This window comes from Macrobrachium nipponense, chromosome 32 (genome assembly GCF_015104395.2).
Source record: "Macrobrachium nipponense isolate FS-2020 chromosome 32, ASM1510439v2, whole genome shotgun sequence".
In the NCBI taxonomy this organism is placed as follows: Eukaryota; Metazoa; Arthropoda; class Malacostraca; order Decapoda; family Palaemonidae; genus Macrobrachium; species Macrobrachium nipponense.
The window spans coordinates 56,602,100-56,624,599 of record NC_061094.1 but is presented as its reverse complement, the minus strand read 5'-3'; the positions used below and the strand labels follow the sequence as shown (position 1 = coordinate 56,624,599).

Here is a 22,500-nt window from a genome sequence, read left to right as displayed (position 1 = left end):
GGTGCCAGGTATGACATTGCTTTCTCTATTAAGACGTCTTATTTCGAGAAAAATTCTAGGGCCAAACTATCATGTCTACCTCCGTTTAGTACTGAGTAGAGGGCACAAAAGTTTCATTCAACAGGTAACATTCTATATGAAAATCAAGGCACCTGAAGCTCTATAGATATTATACGTTACGTAAACCAATTTCGAAATCCATTATAACCGCGGCGTCAAACGACGAGGACCACATTTCAAAATAAAACTAAGCATACACAACCGCCCACGTCTCTCTGAGCTAGTTCATCTTTAACGAATTTCCTTCTGATGTGAAATAAAATGATGATTCATCAAAGCAACGCCGGAAAACTGAGTTTTCTTTGCGAGCAAATTTACAAAGTGTATGTTAATCCAACAACATTCAACCTTTACGGAATTGTTTGTTAGGTTTTCAAGCTTGTCTTTTAACATATTCGTTTTATGGGGATTTTTTTGTTAAACGTGGAAAAACCTTTTGTAAACTGCTCTAAACCGTGCAAATAAATTTTTAACAAAGGGATAAGGCTTATTATAGCATCAGTTTTTAACTAGTCGATATTTGAAAAGCCTGAGAAACTAAACCTAAGTGAAACTAGAAGAAGAAATAATTTTGTTAGCGTTGAATTATGAGAAAATTTTAATTATAGAATCTTGGAAAGACTTCAGCAATGAAATATCTTAAACAGTTTACACTGCAAACATATAAAACGTATAAACGACAAAGTTTTAAAATATGAGAGCATAAATAAGCTAAGCAGACCTTACATTATATCATAAAAAGATTTTATTAGTCCAGAACTTTCTCGCCAAGAGTAATTTCAAGTGAAAAATGGTGAAACTTAATCCTAATGTAAATTTATAGAGCCCGCAATATGTCTGTCCATCTTGCGACGTACGGAAGCGCTCTGGCGAATAAAAATAGAAATCCGTCGTTCCAGTGATGCCATGTTCCATGTTTTGGACGTAGCTGTTAAAACCACATTTTTCAATAAACACTGGGTTTATCTGTTTCTAATCTAGTCCTGAAGACGCCCCCGATGGTCGAGGAAACGGCCCGTCGACCAGAAGTAAATAAAGAGAGCCGTGCATTATTTAACCTTATTCAAGAGAAGCTTGCCCTGAGAAAAAAAGAAGTACAGACTGATTCAGTCTTAATAAAAACAGTCTCTGCAAATAAAGCCATTGACTTCAAAAGAGAAAAAAAATATGCCACGGAAAACGTTTGCTCTTTGGTTAGATAAAAATGTCGCCGACATCAAGTTATTTCCATGAAAAATCCACCATAAAATTTAACAGCATTTCTGAAGCACAAAGGTACACATTTCCTTCTGCAGAAGATTTAAAGACAATTCGAGTAAAATCCCAAGAAACCAGGTCATTATCTGAGCCTCTCTGACCTGGGGATTAGGTCGACCTACTGGGTATTTCAGTTTAAACCAGGTTACCTTCAAGAATCGCTTCTCCTTCGTTAATTGCACGAGGTTGGGTCAGTACGCAGAAGTGGGATTAACAAGGGATTTGTCTTACTGTTGGTTATTTACATTTAATCCCACATGTGTGGATTACCCTAATTCTCGTGCTACTAACGGGGAACAAGAAAGTCATATTAATATAATTGTTAAGCTGAAGTACACCGAAGTAATCCCCAGGTCAGGGAGATTTATGTAATGACCTTGGTCTTACTGGCTGCTCTCACAAACAAAATCCTTAGGGCATATGGCGTTAAACACACACACACACACACATATATATATATATATATATATATATATATATATATATATATATACATATATACACACACACACTCACACACACACATATATATATATATATATATATATATATAATATATATATATATATATATATATATATATATTGTGAACATTAGAATAAGTAATAGAAAAAATAAATGTAGAGAGAGGCAAAGTTTATAATATATAATATAGAAAGTCACAGAGAGAGAGAGAGAGAGAGAGAGAGAGAGAAGAGAGAGAGAGAGAGAGAGAGAGAGTTTTGTATGACAATTCATATTCTTCATGATAAATTGTTTTGTAGAATTATACTTAATTTTTTTTTTTTTTTTTTGAGAGAGAGAGAGAAGGGTGGGGGGGTGGGGGGGTGTGGGGGGGGGGGGGGGGGGTAGGGTGACATGAATCACAATCATCTTCAAACTATTTTCCGACCATGAAAACGAACTATCACTCCCAAAAAACAAAAGAACACCGAGGTAAAAAGACTGGGGGTGAATTATTTAGTATATCTAGGGAAGTCATTTCGTATAGTTTCTCAAGTCCTCCTGGGAATTATGCCAGCAGATTTTGATGCAATTATTTAACAAATATTAAGAAATTTATTGTTTACGAATATTGTAATGAAGCTTAATACTTATGATATCTGCATTTCGTTTCGTTCTTGAGAATCATTCCAACTGATTTTGATGCAATTATTTAAAAAATATTCAGAAATTGATTGTCTATGAATATTGTAATGAGGCTTAATGCTTGTTATGATAACTGCGCTCCTTTTCGTTCCTCTAAATCCCCTTGAGAATTATTCAACCTGATTTTAATTATTTACAAAATATTGATTTAGATGCAGTTTGTTTATGTGTTATAATTAGACGAATAATTATAGTATGCCAGTCTGCTTTTTATGTAATTAAAAAATATTCAAAACCGGATTATCTATGATTGGGTTGGAATGAAATTTATAATTATTATGATAATGTTATGATATAAACACTATAACTATAAAAATGTAATAATAGTTATAACAATGAAATTGAAGAAGTTGGAGGTTCCTGTTATAATAATAATAGTTTCCAGGTTATATGTCACATAGAATTCACCCAATATGCTGTCAAAATTAACGTCTGTGAAATCCGCCTGGAATTTGAACCATAATAAACATTCCCTAAGTACTCTTACATAAAATAACAGTAAGCAATGTACTTGTACCCAAATATTTATTGCCCCTATAAAATAAACAACTAACCAACCCAACAGATTAAACTAATTAAATCCCAGGATAAATGATGTTATATAAACAAATGAATATTTCACCTCCTGCGCCCCCCCCCCCCCCCACCCCCCCCCCCCACCCCCTGTATCATACTACGAACACGTTCAAGAGTATTAATTAAACGAAAACCAGGCATATCATTCGTTTGTTTCGGACGCGTCGTAATTTTAAAGCGATTTTTATTTCGCGCTAACTTCGGATGCAAACGCTAAATTTGGATCGTTTTAATTATCGAGAGAGAGAGAGAGAGAGAGAGAGAGAGAGAGAGAGAGAGAGAGAGAGCATCAATTATTGTCCATTTAATTGTGACTGCAATAGCAATCAAATATTTAATTCTGGCGCTTCCCTTTGATATGAAATTATATTTAGGAAAGCTATTGCCGTATTTTTTTTCTAATAAAACTAAAATGTCATTACAAAAACATAGGTAATGGGAGTATGACATAACAGTATGAAATATATTATACAGTTAACTTTGGAAATGGACTAGTAGCAGGGAGAGAGAGAGAGTGGTTTGGTTTGAATATATAGCGATAAGGGTGAATGACGGTTTTAGAAGCTATTATATCCAATACATAAAACTGTAATGAGAGAGAGAGAGAGAGAGAGAGAGAGAGAGAGAGAGAGAGGATAGTTTGGTTTGGATGGTTTAGAAAAAGAATAAATGGTTTACAAGCTACTAAGGAACCTACAGAATTTGAAAGGAAAACAAATTGAAAAAGAATTTTCCCACCACCGTCTACTATTTAGTAACTTATTTCTAGTCGGTGCTGGTGACGTGACAATTATCTTTAAAAGAGACATTGCTGTACGCAAAGGTGCCATTTTTGTTTCAGCAAATCTTGCCAAAATTAGTCTTTCCTTAAGCATTAAAAGCTTTATCTCGAGAAGAAATAAAAAAAAAAAAAAAGACTTTACTAGACATTAATTGATGAAAAAATAATTTCATGGTTTTAATCATTATTTCCCAGATGTCTCTAGATCCTTGTCTGGAAAATAACATGAATTAAATTATATACTATAGTAGATTCACATCAACCGTGCATCTGATGTCTAGGCCAGTCCCTTATGACGCTCCTGAACGACTGTTGATAAGCCAGTGACGGGGCTGGAAACACTCAGTCTCTCGAGAGAGTTCACATAGGCAGGCTGTATGTTCCACTCTCCTGAGGGATAATTCTGAAAGACGTATCCCTCAGGAGAGGTGGAACAACATCCTACCTATGTGAACTCTCGAGAGAAACTGAGTGTTCCAGCCCTGTCACTGGCTTAACAACAGTCAGTCAGGAGCGTCGTAAGGGGACTGGCCTAGACCTCAGATGCACGGTTGATGTGAATCTACTATAGCAATTTAATTAAATAAGAAGTTTTTTTTTTTCTTAAGATTCCAAGTAGCCCACTAACTATTCAAAATCTTTGTAGAGATAAGATACAACTAAAATTAAAAAATTACTGAAATATGAGGAATACTGCGTTCAAAAGCAATGTAATGAGGTATGAAAAACCGCCTTGTAATCATATTTTTTTTTTTTTTTAATTCTTCCGACCACTTTTTTTTTAAATGCATTCCGTCGAGGGATTGGAGTGGAAGGACAACAAAAATATGTTCCCCACCCAGTCATCGTGAGGGGTTATTGGAGGAAGAGCGAACGGTTTTGCAAGAATGCATCAAATAAAGCTGGGTGAATATGCCCGCCTTCAATTGCCCGGAACAAGATATATGTAATGGAAGGAGGATAAATATATGAATCCAACCAGAGAGAGAGAGAGAGAGAGAGAGAGAGAGAGAGAGAGAGAGAGAGAGAGAGATTGCAGCAACAGCAGCATATCAGCCTCCGAGGAAAAATTGGTTACCAGGCCATGGCGCAAAGTTTTGCAGACCTCGTAGGATTACGAAGCTGGCTGGATCGCTCGAGGCGGAGCCTCACTGAAGCCTTGAAGCCTTCCACCTACTCATACTGCTCCTCCTACGGCCCCTTCTGCTGCAGATGCTTCGTCAGGAAGGTGGCAGACGCACAACTTTTCTCCCCACAGAGGGAATTGCAATCTGACCTCCCTGCATGGTTTCAAAAAGGAAGTTTTTCGAGTCAAAACACTTTGTTTGGGAGAGAGGAGGGAGGGAGAAGAGGAGGATGGAGGGAAAGGGAGGGAGGGGGGGGAAAGGGGGGGGAAGGGGGAGGGGTTAGGGAGAAGAGAGAGGGGGGGATGGGGTAGGGTCAGGGAAAGACATTCAAAGATAAACATTGACGTTTCCAATAGGAAAAGTTTTCCTTTCCCAGGATCCAAACCGATGGACGCAAATAATAAATGAGGGAGTGGCTTGCGACGTTGACGAATAGGCGGGGCAGGGACAGCAGGCTTGAAATTGCTGTTGGAATGATAATCATAATAATAATAATAATAATAATAATAATAATAATAATAATAATAATAATTGGGGCTGGTCAGTCGTTGGATGGGTGACCGCTCTCCTCGGCGTTGATTCCTTGGGAAAGGATCTTTACCATAATTTCCTCAGTCTACTCAGCTGTAAATGAGTACCTATCCCTGATGGGGTAGGGTCCAGCTATGGGTTAAACAGCAAAACTCAGCAATGATGGAAAGAAATGATGGAATAAACGACAACGACGTAAATGGAACCTCTGGCAACAGAGGAGCTTCGTCCGGCAACCAGGTATTCAACCCAATTGTAGGGGAAGACGGTCAGGTACTTGGAGGTCGTCATCCAGCAACTGATCACCACAACGACAGTAATGAACAGCCTGAGATTGGAGCTACAGAGGCAAAAAGGAAGAAATGGACAAGAGAAGAAAATAAGGAAATATGGAGATGCTACATCAGAAGCAACCCGACGGAGAGAGGATATAGAAGAAGATTGGTCAACATCTGAATGAGGGATAACACCCCCCAAACAGCAGAGGCTGGCAGACCAAGTAAGGAACATAAAGAAAAGAACTGGCTCTCCCCAACAGAAAGAGAAGAACTGGAAAGGGAAATGTCACACGACAACGAATTACACGAAGACGAACTGAGAGACGATGCCACAGAAGACGACAGAGGAGAGGTATCAAACAACGACACACGAAGAAACACCGACGAAGTAACAGAGAGGACGGAATGGGTAGAAAGATTTAGACAATGGATGGAGCCAGATACAGAGAGCAACAAAGATCCCTCCATGAAAGCCTACAACACCAAGAAAATTAAGGGAGAAAACAAGTGAGGTCAATGAAATAATGGGCCTAATACACACCACCAGTATCACAGAAACAATAACTTGACATATGCAGGAGCAAGATTAGTAGCAGAACTGATGGGGATTCGAAACACCAACACCAACCCACAGAAACCAAGACAGCAACCTCCTTGGAAAAGGCGCCTGGAAAGCAAATCATGGTGATGAGATCTGACTTGAGTAAACTGAAAGAGATGGCAGAAAAAAGGCTAAGAAGCAAGAAACAAGGGAGGAACTCAACGAGAAATACAAAGTACAAGAGAGGGGACTAAACAACACAATAGAAGATGTAAAACAGAGGCTTAAGGCCAAAGCACACAAGATCCAACGGTACATGAACAGGAATAAGGGATACCAACAGAACAAACTATTCGGAACCAACCAGAAAAGACTATAACAGCCAACTAAGAGGGGAAGACAACCACCAGAAATTCCTGAAGCCGAATCAAGTAAGAGACTCTGGGAAAACATATGGAGCAAATCCGGTATCACACAACAAACATGCAACATGGCTCCAGGAAGTCAAGGAAGAAGAAACAGGGAGAATAAAACAAAGATTCACAGAGATCACGACAGACACAGTCAGACACCAACTAAAGAAAATGCCAAACTGGAAAGCCCAGGTCCCGATGAAGTCCATGGATACTGGCTCAAAAACTTCAAGGCCCTACACCCACGAATAGCAGAACAACTCCAGCATTGTATCTCAAATCACCAAGCACCCAAATGGATGACCACAGGAAGAACATCCTTAGTACAAAAAGACAAGAGTAAGGGAAATATAGCCAGTAACTACAGGCCTATCACCTGCCTACCAATAATGTGGAAGTTACTAACAGGTATCATCAGTGAAAGGCTATACAACTACCTAGAGGAGACAAACACCATCCCCCACCAACAGAAAGGCTGCAGAAGGAAGTGTAGGGGCACAAAAGACCAGCTCCTGATAGACAAAATGGTAATGAAGAACAGTAGGAGAAGGAAAACCAACCTAAGCATGGCATGATAGACTATAAGAAGCCTTCGACATGATACCACACACATGGCTAATAGAATGCCTGAAAATATATGGGCAGAGGAAAATACCATCAGCTTCCTCAAAAATACAATGCGCAACTGGAATACAATACTTACAAGCTCTGGAAAAAGACTAGCAGAGGTTAATATCAGGAGAGGGATCTTCCAGGGCGACTCACTGTCCCCCACTACTCTTCGTAGTAGCCATGATTCCCATGACAAAAGTACTACAGAAGATGGATGCCGGGTACCAACTCAAGAAAAGAGGCAACAAAATCAACCATCTGATGTTCATGGACGACATCAAGCTGTATGGTAAGAGCATCAAGGAAATAGATACCCTAATCCAGACTGTAAGGATTGTATCTGGGGACATCAGGATGGAGTTTGGAATAGAAAATGCGCCTTAGTCAACATACAAAAAGGCAAAGTAACGAGAACTGAAGGGATAAAGCTACCAGATGGGAGCAACATCAAACACATAGATGAGACAGGATACAAATACCTGGGAATAATGGAAGGAGGAGATATAAAACACCAAGAGATGAAGGACACGATCAGGAAAGAATATATGCAGAGACTCAAGGCAATACTCAAGTCAAAACTCAACGCCGGAAATATGATAAAAGCCATAAACACATGGCAGTGCCAGTAATCAGATACAGCGCAGGAATAGTGGAATGGACGAAGGCAGAACTCCGCAGCATAGATCAGAAAACCAGGGAAACAAATGACAATACACAAAGCACTACACCCAAGAGCAAATACGGACAGACTATACATAACACAAAGAAAGGAAGGGAGAGGACTACTAAGTATAGAGGACTGCGTCGACATCGAAAACAGAGCACTGGGGCAATATCTGAAAACCAGTGAAGACGAGTGGCTAAAGAGTGCATGGGAAGAAGGACTAATAAAGTAGACGAAGACCCAGAAATATACAGACAGGAGAAAGACAGAAAGAACAGAGGAATGGCACAACAAACCAATGCACGGACAATACATGAGACAGACTAAAGAACTAGCCAGCGATGACAATTGGCAATGGCTACAAAGGGGAGAGCTAAAGAGGAAACTGAAGGAATGATAACAGCGGCACAGATCAGGCCCTAAGAACCAGATATGTTCAAAGTATGATAGACGGAAATAACATCTCTCCCATATGTAGGAAGTGCAATACGAAAAATGAAACCATAAACCACATAGCAAGTGAATGCCCGGCACTTGCACAGAACCAGTACAAAAAGAGGCATGATTCAGTGGCAAAAGCCCTCCACTGGAGCCTGTGCAAGAAACATCAGCTACCTTGCAGTAATAAGTGGTACGAGCACCAACCTGAAGGAGTGATAGAAAACGATCAGGCAAAGATCCTCTGGGACTATGGTATCAGAACGGATAGGGTGATACGTGCAAACAGACCAGACGTGACGTTGATTGACAAAGTCAAGAAGAAAGTATCACTCATTGATGTCGCAATACCATGGGACACCAGAGTTGAAGAGAAAGAGAGGGAAAAAATGGATAAGTATCAAGATCTGAAAATAGAAATAAGAAGGATATGGGATATGCCAGTGGAAATCGTACCCATAATCATAGGAGCACTAGGCACGATCCCAAGATCCCTGAAAAGGAATCTGGAAAAACTAGAGGCTGAAGTAGCTCCGGGCCTCATGCAGAAGAGTGTGATCCTAGAAACGGCACACATAGTAAGAAAAGTGATGGACTCCTAAGGAGGTAGGATGCAACCCGGAACCCCACACTATAAATACCACCCAGTCGAATTGGAGGACTGTGATAGAGCATAATAATAATAATAATAATAATATAGAAAAATTGCAATACCATACCAACGGGAATAATAATAATAACAATAATAATAATAATAATAATAATAATAATAATAATATGAAGAAGAAGAAGAAGAAGAAGAAGAAGAAGAAGAGGAGGAAGAGGAGGAGGAGGAGGAGGAGGAGGTAGAGTTACTTCCTCCTCAGGGCGTCTAATGTTATTTCCTGTAGAAGTGTACACGTGAGGAAAAGACGTCCTGTTGAGCGAGCTAAAATCGGCCAGTCAATCGAGAGAGAGAGAGAGAGAGAATACTGGAGGAGACTGGAGGAGAAAGCTGAAGATTATACAGTAAAAGGAAAGGAAATATGCAGACAAGAATTTTGCAATAATTCTAATGTCAGACAGAATGTTTCACAACGTATTTCATAATCCATTGGGGATTAACACTTAAATCAATGTATTTCAATGGAAATATCATGATTCCAAAAGCCCAACAAACGCGCGGGAGCGAATAAAAATAAATCCATCCATAGAAGCCACAATATATATAAAACTCTCGGCGTCTGTAGAAGTGAGGCCTATTTACAATGAAAATGTGGAAATGCACACAATTCTTTGCCTAAGGAAATTTCTAAGTTAAAACGATACTTATTCAGCCATAAGTAGTCATGATTCCCATTTGTGTCTCAACAAGATTGACTGTGATCATGCTTTAGTTTATATTATTGGTAAATAGCATTTAAGATGTGCAAAAGCAGAATGTGTTCTGAAAAAGACTACTCTAAACTGCTGAAATATATCCCAATTCAAGTCGACCCTGGTATCACTTTAAAATATTTGATACAACTCTTTGTAACCTAACTTTTACTTACATTTTCTCGATATATTTGTTAACTTACTACTTCTTTTCAAATAAGTAATCTCTCCTTTCAGTGTTTCCCATCACCTACTGTTATGTTCTGAATTTTGAGTCAGTGGCCTATGGACTTGTTCAATATAAATTGGGTTTATCTTCTGAATAATAATAATAATAATAATAATAATAATAATAATAATAATAATAATAATAATAATAATAATAATAATAATAATAATAATAATAATAAACAAGAAAATTTATTACAGCTCACGTACATATTCAATTTTTAACTGGGAAATTAAAGTATTTTCTATCTTAACAATTCTTCTCCTTTTCCAGATGTGAAACAAGTGAGCGAAGGTGAAGAAACTCCATGCCACCTTGGAATCTGACTGCCACTGGCCCGTGCTGTATGAGGATCCTACAAACAAACCCTTGCAGCGCTTAGGAAAAAAAAAACTCCCAAAGCATATATGCGGTCATGAAAATGGAGAAACCATCCCCTAGGTGTGATTGCTGGCCCTTGCTGGTAATGACAGGTGAGACCCGCCGGAATCACGATGGCAAATCAGTGAGTTCCTTATTGGGAATCGTAGTTCTGTTTCTTCTGGCCCAGCTGTCCATGGCGTCTGACCAGAGCACCAACCTCCCAGAGACCTGGAGAAACAACAGGGGAGGTCATAAGATGAACAAGTGGCTTGGGAAACACGGAAGCAGTAGTGTTAGCAGCAGCAGTGGCATAACTAGTGGGGAACAGGTCGAAATGAAGATCGAATCCAGCGTTCGAACCCTCCCCAGCGTCGCCAGCAATTGGGGCGGAGACGCCTCCAAGAAAACGCCGAAAGGTCCTTACATCAACCTGAACTGGAAGCAGGGTACCCACTCGACTTATAGCAGGTCGACCTCGAGGAACAGTAATTCCTCGGAGCTGCTCCTTGGCTCCGAGGAGGACCTCACGGATCGGAAAAAGAGGACTGAGGACCAAAAGCCGACGGCGTCGGGGCCTCGCGGGAGCAGTCAGTTGATATTCAAAGAAGGAGCTTACGAAGGACTCGTCGTGGAAGTCAGCGACAAGATCCCGCAGGATGACTGTAGGACTGTCATCGACGGCTTGCAGGTAAGGACACAACATATTAACCTTAATCCTATAATTAGGAAGGAGGCCTTCTCTGAGTGCAGTAGCATTGAATATTATAACTGTTTCAACGGCATTTAATTTATATAGAATTTTCTCAATTCTTATTATCTTTTTCTCAACTGCATGTAGCTGGTGTATCAGGGTTCCTTAGGACATATAAAGACTTCAGTTGTCTTAGGTTTATTTCCTCTGACGTGTCGACAGCGCACAGGCAGTCATCTATGAGAGTATACAAGAAAGTGAATTAAGATACTGGTATTTATAGCAGGCATGGCGTGTACAATTGGTGGGTAGGTCGGTAAGCAGGGATTTTAATTGGTCGTTGGATGATGACTCCTTATATCTTTGTTGCTATGAGTGCGGGCATGATGCCATCTGTAAATATTCACCAATAATATTTGTGGTGAATATTTGCAGGTGATCAAATAAGACATACCACTGACAACGTCTCAAAAGAATATTCTGCAGGTAAGAATACAACGCAAATATTACATTATTATTTAAAATATCTTTGTTGTCCATGACTGTTGTTATAATCAATAATTGTAAATATTTCCCAGGAATATTCGTGGTGAATAGTTGCAGGAAATCAAATAATAAAAACAATGACAACATCCTTATCTAAAAATAATATTCTGCAGATATGAACAAATATCTTTGCTATCTATGAGTGATGTTACATAAACCATCTGCAAATATTAACCAGGAATATTCGTAGTGGATATTTGCTGATGATCAAATAAGACATCTCTAACATCATCCTTATCTCAAAGGAATATTCCACAGGTAAGAACATAAGACCACTATGATATTAATTAATATCACGAATATCTTTCTGATCTACGAGTGCTTTCACATTAACTATCTGCAAATATTCTCCAGGCATATTCGTCGTAAATATTTGCAGATAATCAAGAGAGTATTTACCTCAAAAGAATATTCAATATTAGCAAAAGCCCAGACTTTCACGATCAACGGGAAAGGGAACAGGACCGGGCTACCTAGCCCCCTCTCCCCCTTCAACCACCGCCCCCCCCCCCCCCCCACAAAAAAAAACTCATATACACAGATGCAGCCCAAAAGCTTTTTTTTTTTTTTTTTTTTTTACATGTGACAGTTGCAGTTGCAAAGGCGTGCATGCAACATACGAGCTCGCTTTATCCCGGGCAGTTTGCATATGAGATCTGAGTGACTTCGTTTTTCCACTGCTATGATACATTTAAAAGCGAGCGAGCTGGCATTGCAGTGGTGGCTGCTAAAACTAAGTGCTGTCATGCCACTGCGCTGTTAATGAAGAGGAGAGGAGGGAAAAATTTTTGTATCTCTCTCTCTGTCTCATTTAATCCAAATATGGTTTTTTTTTCCTCTTTCTATCTCTCAACCTTAACTATTCTCAGTCAGGATCCTTTTTTTATCCCACCCTCTCTGTCTCTCTCTCTCTCTCACTTGTGTTCCAAATATGGGTATTTTTATTCTTCTTTCTCTCTCTCTCTTTATCTTAACTATTCCTGGTGAGGATATTTTTATCTCTGTCTCTCTGTCTTTCTCTCTGTCTCTGTCTCTGTCTCTCCAAATCTTAATTTTTCTCATTTACTTCTTAATTCTTACTATGAGTAAATGAACACACACACACACACAACACAAACACACACACACATACACACACACACACACACACACACATATATATATATACTATATATATATATATATACATATATATCATATATATATATATATATATATATATATATATATATATATATATATATTTATATATACTACGTCAATATGCATTCTGAAAATACACACTTATTCCTACTAATAATAATGGATATAAAAGAAGTACAATAACAGCCAAATGACGAACAAAAAACACCGTAATCAACAAATTATAGAACAATAACAGTATAAAGTAACACAACCGTCATTTCAACGTGTAAAAAAAACCGACAGCAATATGACAGAGCTGGGGAGCTAAATGGAACAAGTCATCACATAAATATCCATTATAAATTACAAAGTACAAATCAACCCGGCTGGAAGTATTCATTTTCTTAATTAGTTCGTAAGAATTCAGCTCTCTTTGAACTGTTTACCGTCTTGCAATTATGCCAAAGTGCGTTTAGGCCCTTTTTGCAGTAACGTCCACATCAATCTCTTGTCATTGACGTAATCGAGGTATTTATCTAATTAAATTAAAGCAAAAGAAAAAGAAAAAAAAACAAATGCAATTCCAGACCCAAGTCATAAAACAGACCCCAATGGCTGTGTCTTAGAAAATAAATTGTTTCCTTTTTAATTTCGCCAAAAGGCGACGCACTGGGACCTATGAGGTCATTCAGCGCTGAAACGTCAAAATTGACAGTGAAGGGTTTGAAAGCGTTTAACAAGAGGAAAACCTTTCGCAGTTACACGATGAATCAATTGTCAGGAGGGTTGAGGAAAGCAAGGTGGAAGAAAGAATATGAAAGGAGGTACAGTAAAGGGAACGAAAGGGGTTGCAGCTAGGGGCCGAATGGACGCTGCAATGAGCCTTAAAGTAATGCTGGTAAACCTTTGCAAGGCAGAGTTATTGATTGACTGCCTCCGTCCATTCATGTCAGCTGTACCCACAAAACTCCCTGGCAAGGAAGTAATCACACATTGCAAAGGGAGGTTACTGAACTCACTGGCAATCTGCAAATTGCAAACCCCACTTGGGAAAGAAATATAGTCCAGTCATATATTAATACTTTACTAATATTTCAACCTACCGCGTGAATGATTATTATTATTATTATTATTATTATTATTATTATTATTATTATTATTATTATTATTATTATTATTATTATTATTATTATTATTATTATTGAATATAATGACAGAATTTACAGAGGTGATCGTATACAGAATTCTCTCGATTCTTCAAATGACTTGCTTCTCTGGCACACAGAGCAGCAAATAATTAGAAGAATTGAGAGAATTCTGTATAAGATTAATTCTGTTAATTCTGCCATTATATTCAATAAAATAATAATAATAATAATAATAATAATAATAATAATAATAATAATAATAATAATAATAATAATAATAATAATAATAATAATAATAATATATTATGTCCTCCAATTCATGCAAAGAACCTGTTTCCAACAATGCCCACAGCCAACAAAGACGAAATTGACCCCACGCAAATTAAAATTCCCACAACAAAGCCACGAATTTCTTTAAATATCTCGTCACGCTTCCATTCGTGCAATCCATTTCTCTCAAGACACAGAACAATTTCGTGTTTCGTGCAATTTCGCCGAACCCGTAAAACACAGAAGTTAGACGAGCAAAGTAGTGGTTTCGGAAATCGTAATATTTACGGATTCTTACAACCGTGAAACCTTACGGTAGACGAGAATTCCGTGGGGGGAGAGTAAGAGGTTTCAATTACCGTTTCCGAGATTACTGTAATCTCGGGATTACTGTAATCTGCGTGAATTATTATAATCACGTCCCGGGTCCGGGGAAGAAATCACGCGATGATGATTACATGTAATTAAAAATGGTGAATTTCGTTGGTTCAAGAATCCTATAAATTTTTATTTACCTTTCTCTCTCTCTCTCTCTCTCTCTCTCTCTCTCTCTCTCTCTCTCTCTCTCTCTCTCTCTTCGTTGTTGACGATTTCTGGGTGACACGGCACACCTGCTGCATCTATAAATAATAATAGGTCTGTTCCTTTCGAGGTCATAATTATTATGAAGATGCATTTTTTATTTTAAACAAGAGAAAGATCTTCGATCAGGCAGCTTTTGATCGAAGACAGTGAAGGTATACCTCATTATATGTACACAATACAACGATCAAGTTCACGAATATATATGCAATCTTTCATTTTCAAGGTTAATATGAAAAAAATATATATATGAACTAACACCCATTAACTACAAAGAAAATCATCACAAATAAGAGGAAGGAACTTATGACGGTAATTTCTATTGAGATTAAATAAACACTTCCATGACCCAAAGGATGCAAAACACAGCCAAAGCCATGAATTTCTGACACTCTTTTGCTTCACCGATTCCGACTTCCAGTGAACAAGGAAGTACCTACTGCCTGTATCCCCATACATCAGTTATATAATTCCCTAGAATTCTGTCTGGTTTGCTCTTACAATTGAAGTGGTCTTTGTTTTCAAGGGCTAGAGATTGTGTTAATTTGAGATGGAATTCGAAACCTAGAGAAATGTATAATGAAGAATTAATTCTGGTAATATTTTAGTTAAGTAGTCAGGTGAGCCACGTTCATCATTAAACTTTCAATCTCCCGATCCTCAAGAATAAGATAAATGTTTGGCATGGATGGGTAGATGTGTACTCGTCATTGATTATATATTCTTTACGTTGTCCTATATATATCTATATATATATATATATATATATATATATATATATATATGTATGTATATATGTATGTATTTTATGTATGTATATGTATACACACACACACACACATATATATATATATATATATATATATGTATGTATGTATGTATGCATATATGTATGTATATGTACATACATACATATATATCTATATATAATATTGTCCAAACAACAACAAAAATGAAAAGCATTAACTCACAAGTCATCAAGATACAGACATATAGATTTTAGTGAAAAAAAAAAATGAAATAACAGATATTACGCGGAATAACAATCTCACCTAAGGCACCATTTGCCTGATAACCACACCACTCTCTCTCTCTCTCTCTCTCTCTCTCTCTCTCTGGAACGAGACTCAGATATTGATGGGCTCCTTCCCCAGACACAACAATAATCCCCACGACCTGCCTGCCGATGCTATGCCTTGAAGGGGTATTAGTGCGCGTCAATCTTATTAAAGATGGCAATTTGTATAGAGGACCTCGACTTACTTTATCATCCACGGCGACATTGATTTGATAGATTTTTGATAAAAGGTGGGCGTAATTGTAATATGAGAGTAATGATTGAATCATTTTTTTATTGATCAAATTCCTTATGTCCCTTATAAACTTGATCTCGATATGACAGTGATAAGCAAATATTTCGTTGGTTTATTTCCGTATATCTTAATAGGATTTTTTCAATTATGTAATTCCTTTCATTCTCCCATAAGATTTAGTTGCAATATGACGAAAACAATTCAATTCAGTTTTTCAATGACTTAATTCCTTATATCGAATTTGCTCATTAATTTATTTCTTATTTTGGTTGCAATATATGACGGTATATTATAATTCAACTAACTTCTCTGCTGTTTAAACATTACGGAACTGAATCCCGCTGGCCCAATCTACAGACTTTCATTGTAACGAAAATTAGCCATTTTGTTCATTAATTTATTTCTTATTCTGGTTGCAATATGACAGTATATTATTATAATTCAACTAACTTTTCTCCTGTTTAAACAATACGAAACTGCAAACAATTTTCTAAACCCGATTCCCTGCTTTTGAACAACAGGAAAATAAAATCTCTGCAGAGAGAACATTATTCTGATCTGACTCCCAGATACTTTTATGCATGTCCGTATCGTCTGAAAAAAAAAAAAAAAAAAAAAAAAAAAAAAAAACCTATAAGGACAAGCAACTGCACCAGTTGGAGTAAAGTTGCTGAATGCCTTGCCAGGACATTGGCGTGTCGGTGTGTGTGTGTGTCTCTTTGTGTGTGTGTGTGCGCGTGTGTCTATTTGTGTTTCATGACTCCGGAATGATGTCATGCACGGCCGCCATTGTTGCAAATCACGGTAACTTCCAATGGCGTTCTCCCAATGCCCTAGCTTCTTCAATTTTAAATCAGCTCGCTTGCTCGCTCGCGTATCTGTGAGGACACGTAGTCTCTCTCTCTCTCTCTCTCTCTCTCTCTCTCTCTCTCTCTCTCTCTCTCTCTCTATTCATACCGTGCAGCGTTTGCTCGAGGAGAAAGGAACGTAAGGTCAAAAATACAGAGGAGAAATGTAATCAACAATTATTTTTTTGGCAGGATACAATAATGTGTGCATGTATGCATGAGAGAGAGAGAGAGAGATGAGAGAGAGAGAGAGAGAGAGAGAGCGAGAGGAGAGAGAGGGAGATGAGGAGAGAGAGAGAATTAAATGTATATTATATATATATATATATATATATATATATATTATTATATTATTGATATATATATACCATAATATCACATATACTACATACATATACATACACGCACACGCATATATATATATATATATATATATATATATATATATATATATATATATATATATAATAAATATATTTATATTACAAAAATATGAGAGAGAGAGAGAGAGAGAGAAAGAACGAATCTTCCCTTACACTTGTGTACTTCAGCTGAAGTAAATCAAATTTGTTTAGCCCGAGTTAAAATCCAGCATAACTAAAGGCCCCCGTATATGCTGAAAGACCCTGTGTATATCTTAGATTATTCTTATCTATTACCATTCCGCGCAACCTACGTAAACTTCTGAGCGGATTCAATTTGGCAGGATTTTAGAGAGAGAGAGAGAGAGAGAGAGAGAGAGAGAGAGAGAGAGAGAGAGAGAGCTGTCAAACTTTGCTCGTGAATGCTGGGTTTCTCCGCTACTGAAGAAGCAGGGCGAACTTAGCTTTGGTAACCTGTTTATAAACGGTAAATTCAATAGACGTCGAAACATACTTTTTAAAATCTGCCCGTTTCTTTAATATAATAATTAATAATAATAATAATAATAATAAAATAATATAATAATAATAATAATAATAATAATACTTATTATTATTATTATTATTACTTTTTTTTGTCTATCACAGTCATCTTAATCGGCTGGGTGGTTTTTATAGTGTGGGGTTCCGGGTTACATCCTGCCTCCTTGGGAGTCCATCACTTTTCTCATCATGTGTGCTGTTTCTAGGAGCACACTCTTATTATTATTATTTTTTTTTTTTTTTTTTTTTTTTTTTTTTTTTTTTTTGTTTTTTTTTTTTTTTTTTTTTTTTTTTTTTTGCTCTATCACAGTCCTCCAATTCGACTGGGTGGTATTTATAGTGTGGGGTTCCGGGTTGCAACCTGCCTCCTTAGGAGTCCATCACTTTTCTTACTATGTGTGCCGTTTCTAGGATCACACTCTTCTGCATTAGTCCTGGAGCTACTTCAGCCTCTAGTTTTTCTAGATTCCTTTTCAGGGATCTTGGGATTGTGCCTAGTGCTCCTATGATTATGGGTACGATTTCCACTGGCATATCCCATATCCTTCTTATTTCTATTTCAGATCTTGATACTTATCCATTTTTTCCCTCTCTTCTCTTTCAACTCTGGTGTCCCATGGTATTGCGACATCAATGAGTGATACATTCTTATACATTATTATTATTATTATTATTATTATTATTATTATTATTATTATTATTATTGAAAAAGAAACCCACAAATTCAATTTGTAACTTGTTTACTTCTAAGTATTTACATTTAGGTTTTACTCCACACTCGATACTTTTCAGGCCCTTCTGTGGCCCATTCTCAAGAGATGTTGGGATGTTAGCCTGGGTCAAGGCCCAGCAGTCTTCTGAACTTCTTCTCGTTGTGCTGTCATTTATGCGATGGCTGTTCTGGTTTTCTTGAGAGTTGCCAATCCCCTCTTGTCGCTCTGATATCCTGAGCTGATGGTCAATGGGATTCACCCTTGTGGTAAGGGTGTGGTCACCCGTAAGTCTGTTTGGGCAGGAAAACCTAATCTCCAGGTCAGCAGGGTCAATCTTAGCTTCTTTTAATATCAAAGCTCGGCTTATGGATCTTCTGAGGTAAAACCTTTGTTTTCCTTCAATTACTTTGATCTCTCTGATAAGCGCACTTCTACTACCCTCCTGTGACTAATTTTGTTGCTTTTGTATATAAGCCTACTGTTTTTGAAATCCATCCTATGGTCATTTTCCCAACAATGTCTAGCTATAGCACTCCCCTGAGAGTTAAGCTGTACTGCCCTTCTATGTTCTTGACGTCTATCCTTATTCCCCTACCTGATTCCCCCACATATCTGTCGCCAAGAACATAGAAGGGCAGTACAGCTTAACTCTCAGGGGAGTGCTATAGCAGACATTGTTGGGAAAATGACCATAGGATGGATTTCAAAAACAGTAGGCTTATATACAAAAGCAACAAATTAGTCACAGGAGGGTAGTAGAAGGTCGCTTATCAGAGAGATCAAAGTAATTGAAGGAAACAAAGGTTTTACCTCAGAAGATCCATAAGCCGAGCTTTGATATTAAAAGAAGCTAAGATTGACCCTGCTGACCTGGAGATTAGGTTTCCTGCCCAACAGACTTACGGTGACCACACCCTTACCACAAGGGTGAATCCCATTGACCATCAGCTCAGGATATCAGAGCGACAAGAGGGGATTGGCAACTCTCAAGAAAACCAGAACAGCCATCGCATAAATGACAGCACAACGAGAAGAAGTTCCAGAAGACTGCTGGGCCTTGACCCAGGCTAACATTCCAACATCTCTTGAGAATGGGCCACAGAAGGGCCTGAAAGTACTCGAGTGTGGAGGTAAAAACTAAATGTAAATTACTTAGAAGTAAACAAGTTACAAATTGAATTTGTGGGTTTCTTTTTCAATCTTCAGAAGAAAAACCGAAAGAAGTTTTTGTTTGGTTCATTATTATTATTATTATTATTATTATTATTATTATATTATTAGTTATTATTATTATTATTATTATTTTATTATAATTACATTATTAATCATTTAATTAATAGGTAACGTAAAACTAGGGACAGAGCCCGGATTATTATTATGTAACACTTACATATACAAGTTCCACTTTGGAATAGACACTATAGATACTTAAATTGCAGTTATAAAAGCTTTTAATGAAACGTATTCATTTCCATATTTTTTGTAAACTGAAAAAATCTATTTTGTCCAAAGAGTAAGTACTAAACCTTCTCTTAAACAGGGTTTTTTTACTTCCTTTTTTTTTTTTTTTTTTTTGGGGGGGGGGGTGGGGGGGGGGGGGGGGGGGGCCGAAACGTTAAACGTTAAATTAAAATCTTAGATTACACATGGCAGTTGTTAAACCTTTCACTAGACCGTATTTTTTTCTCTTTCGTTTTTTCTTTTGTTTTAAATGGAAAAAATCTAGAGTACATTCCTTCGCTTCCAGTTCACAGTTTTTTAAGAACATTGGGGGGACAACTCTTCTGTTTATATCTTTGCTTTGCAGGAAGTATAGCCTTTTCCTAGATCACACCAGGATATACGATTAAGAACTAAATACTGGAAAATAAACGCGAAGTCTTTTCTCCCTACTTTGAATATAACCGATATCGCCATAAAAAACAGAATTTACATTGACAACCAAAAGACTGCATGAAATTTTACGTTTAACTAAACAAACTCGGTGCAAAGAGCAGGGTAATCTATAAATGCCTTTTAGCCTCTCCGAATACAAACGGCTTTGTCCTACAAATAGAGAGAAAAAAGTTTTAACAGTTTATTTTCTTAACGAATATATTACTGAAAATAGAACACAAATTACTGGCATAGGGTACTATTAACATCGAATGTGACATTTCGTTTTCATTTACAATGAATAGAATTTACCAATGAAAAATAACTTTAATTCGTTTACATCGTTCCATTCAATCTCGAACTGGAAATGTAAATAAAATGTCCAGAGAGCTTCCCTTAGAAAAAAAAAATAGTAAGGGAAGTGTAACTTTTGTTTACTCCCTTTATTTCGACTTTTAATCTCACTCGGACGTAAAGTTAAAGAAACAAGAAACTTTTGTTATTAGTTTATACCTCTTTAATAAGAATAAAGATACTGGAAATAAAAGAAAAGATTAGTGCTTTTATATAACTTTTATTGTATATAAGTATTTTTTATTTGTACTTGCTTTTCACGGTTATTGAATAAAAAACTTGAATGAGTCTTTACACATTGCAGGTTGGTATTTTTATTTAAACAAAAATAAGTATTTTTCCCGCAAATAAAATAAATATTTATCACACAATTCGCGCTTTATAATTACTGGATATAACTCAAGTTATTTTTTATATATTGCAGGTTAAAATCACTTATGGGATAACCCCAAAACTTTTCCAAAGGAAACCAAATAATATATAAAAAGAAAGCTATCAGCTGGGACTCCCTACGGCGCCAAAATTCTTATTCGAGACGTCTCTAAAGATTTCTTTTTTTTTTTCCTGGCAACCTAATTCGTTTAAAGAAAATTCGTCTTTCCTGAAAGAAACGTGAGGCTTCCGATAATCATTTCACTGTTATTGCTTCAAGGTGAATTTTATTTTTCCAATAGAGAACCGATAAACAAGCCATCTGAATATGAAAAAGAGAGAGAACATCGTCTGCTCCATCATAAAAAATAAAGATGGTATTTAGGAGTTATCAAATAATTGTGTTTTCCGGAACCGACTGATAACATTTTCCGAAATGGTCAATTGAGGAAAAAAAATAGTTTAACCAAACCACTGAGCTGATTAACAGCTCTCCTAGGGCTGACCCGAAAGATTATTATTTTTTTTTTTTTTTTTTTTGCTTGGCTAGGAACCAATTGGTTACCTAGCAACGGGACCTACAGCTTATTGTGGGATCCGAACCACATTATATCGAGAAATGAATTTTTAATCACCCGAAACAAATTCATCTGATTCCACGTTGGCAGAGATGGTAATCGAACTCGGGACTACCGAATCGGTAAGCGAGCACGTAAACTGGTCAATTGAGGAACTATATATATCTCAGAATTTTTCCATTTATGAATGTAAATTATATTGTAAGACTCTAAATGAAATGTCGAAAATGAGGACATAACAAAATATGACTGCTCCGACTGAACTGATCATGTTATGGACGATTGTCTGTTTTTAACCTTGGAAATTCCTTCTATAAATGGAACAATTGTCACTCTGGAAGCCTCGTGCCCCATCAAAATCCTTACTCTGTAAATCCTATACTCAATGAAAATCGTCTCTCAAAATCACATATTCAACGAAAATCTTTTCTGAAAATCCCCTATTCCGTAAAAATCGTCTCTGAAAATCCCATGATCAATGAAAATCATCTCTGAAAATCACATATTCAATTAAACTCTGAAAATTCCATATTCCGTGAAAATCGTCTCTATAAATCCCATATTCAATTAAACTCTCTGAAAATTCCATATTCCGTGAAAATCGTCTCTGTAAATCCCATATTCAATGAAAATCTTCTCGGAAAATCCCATATTCGGTGAAAATCGTCTCTGAAAATCCCATATTCAAAAATAAACTTCTCTGAAAACCCCATATTCGGTGAAAATCGTCTGTGAAAATCTCCTCGGAAAATCCCATATTCGGTTAAAATCGTCTGTGAAAATCCCATATTCAATGAAAATCTCC

At 37.1% G+C, this 22,500-nt stretch overlaps 1 protein-coding gene across 1 annotated transcript in view; it reads left to right on the top strand.

Annotated features, from left to right (window-relative positions):
- The window catches only part of LOC135207513 (uncharacterized), a 111,421-nt gene that overhangs the window by 63,263 nt on the left and 25,658 nt on the right, over positions 1-22,500 (top strand). The window contains exon 2 of the mRNA XM_064239334.1: positions 10,286-11,063. Coding sequence (XP_064095404.1) covers positions 10,428-11,063 — 636 coding nt within the window. The 5' untranslated portion in view covers positions 10,286-10,427. The remainder of the gene's footprint in view (positions 1-10,285; positions 11,064-22,500) is intronic.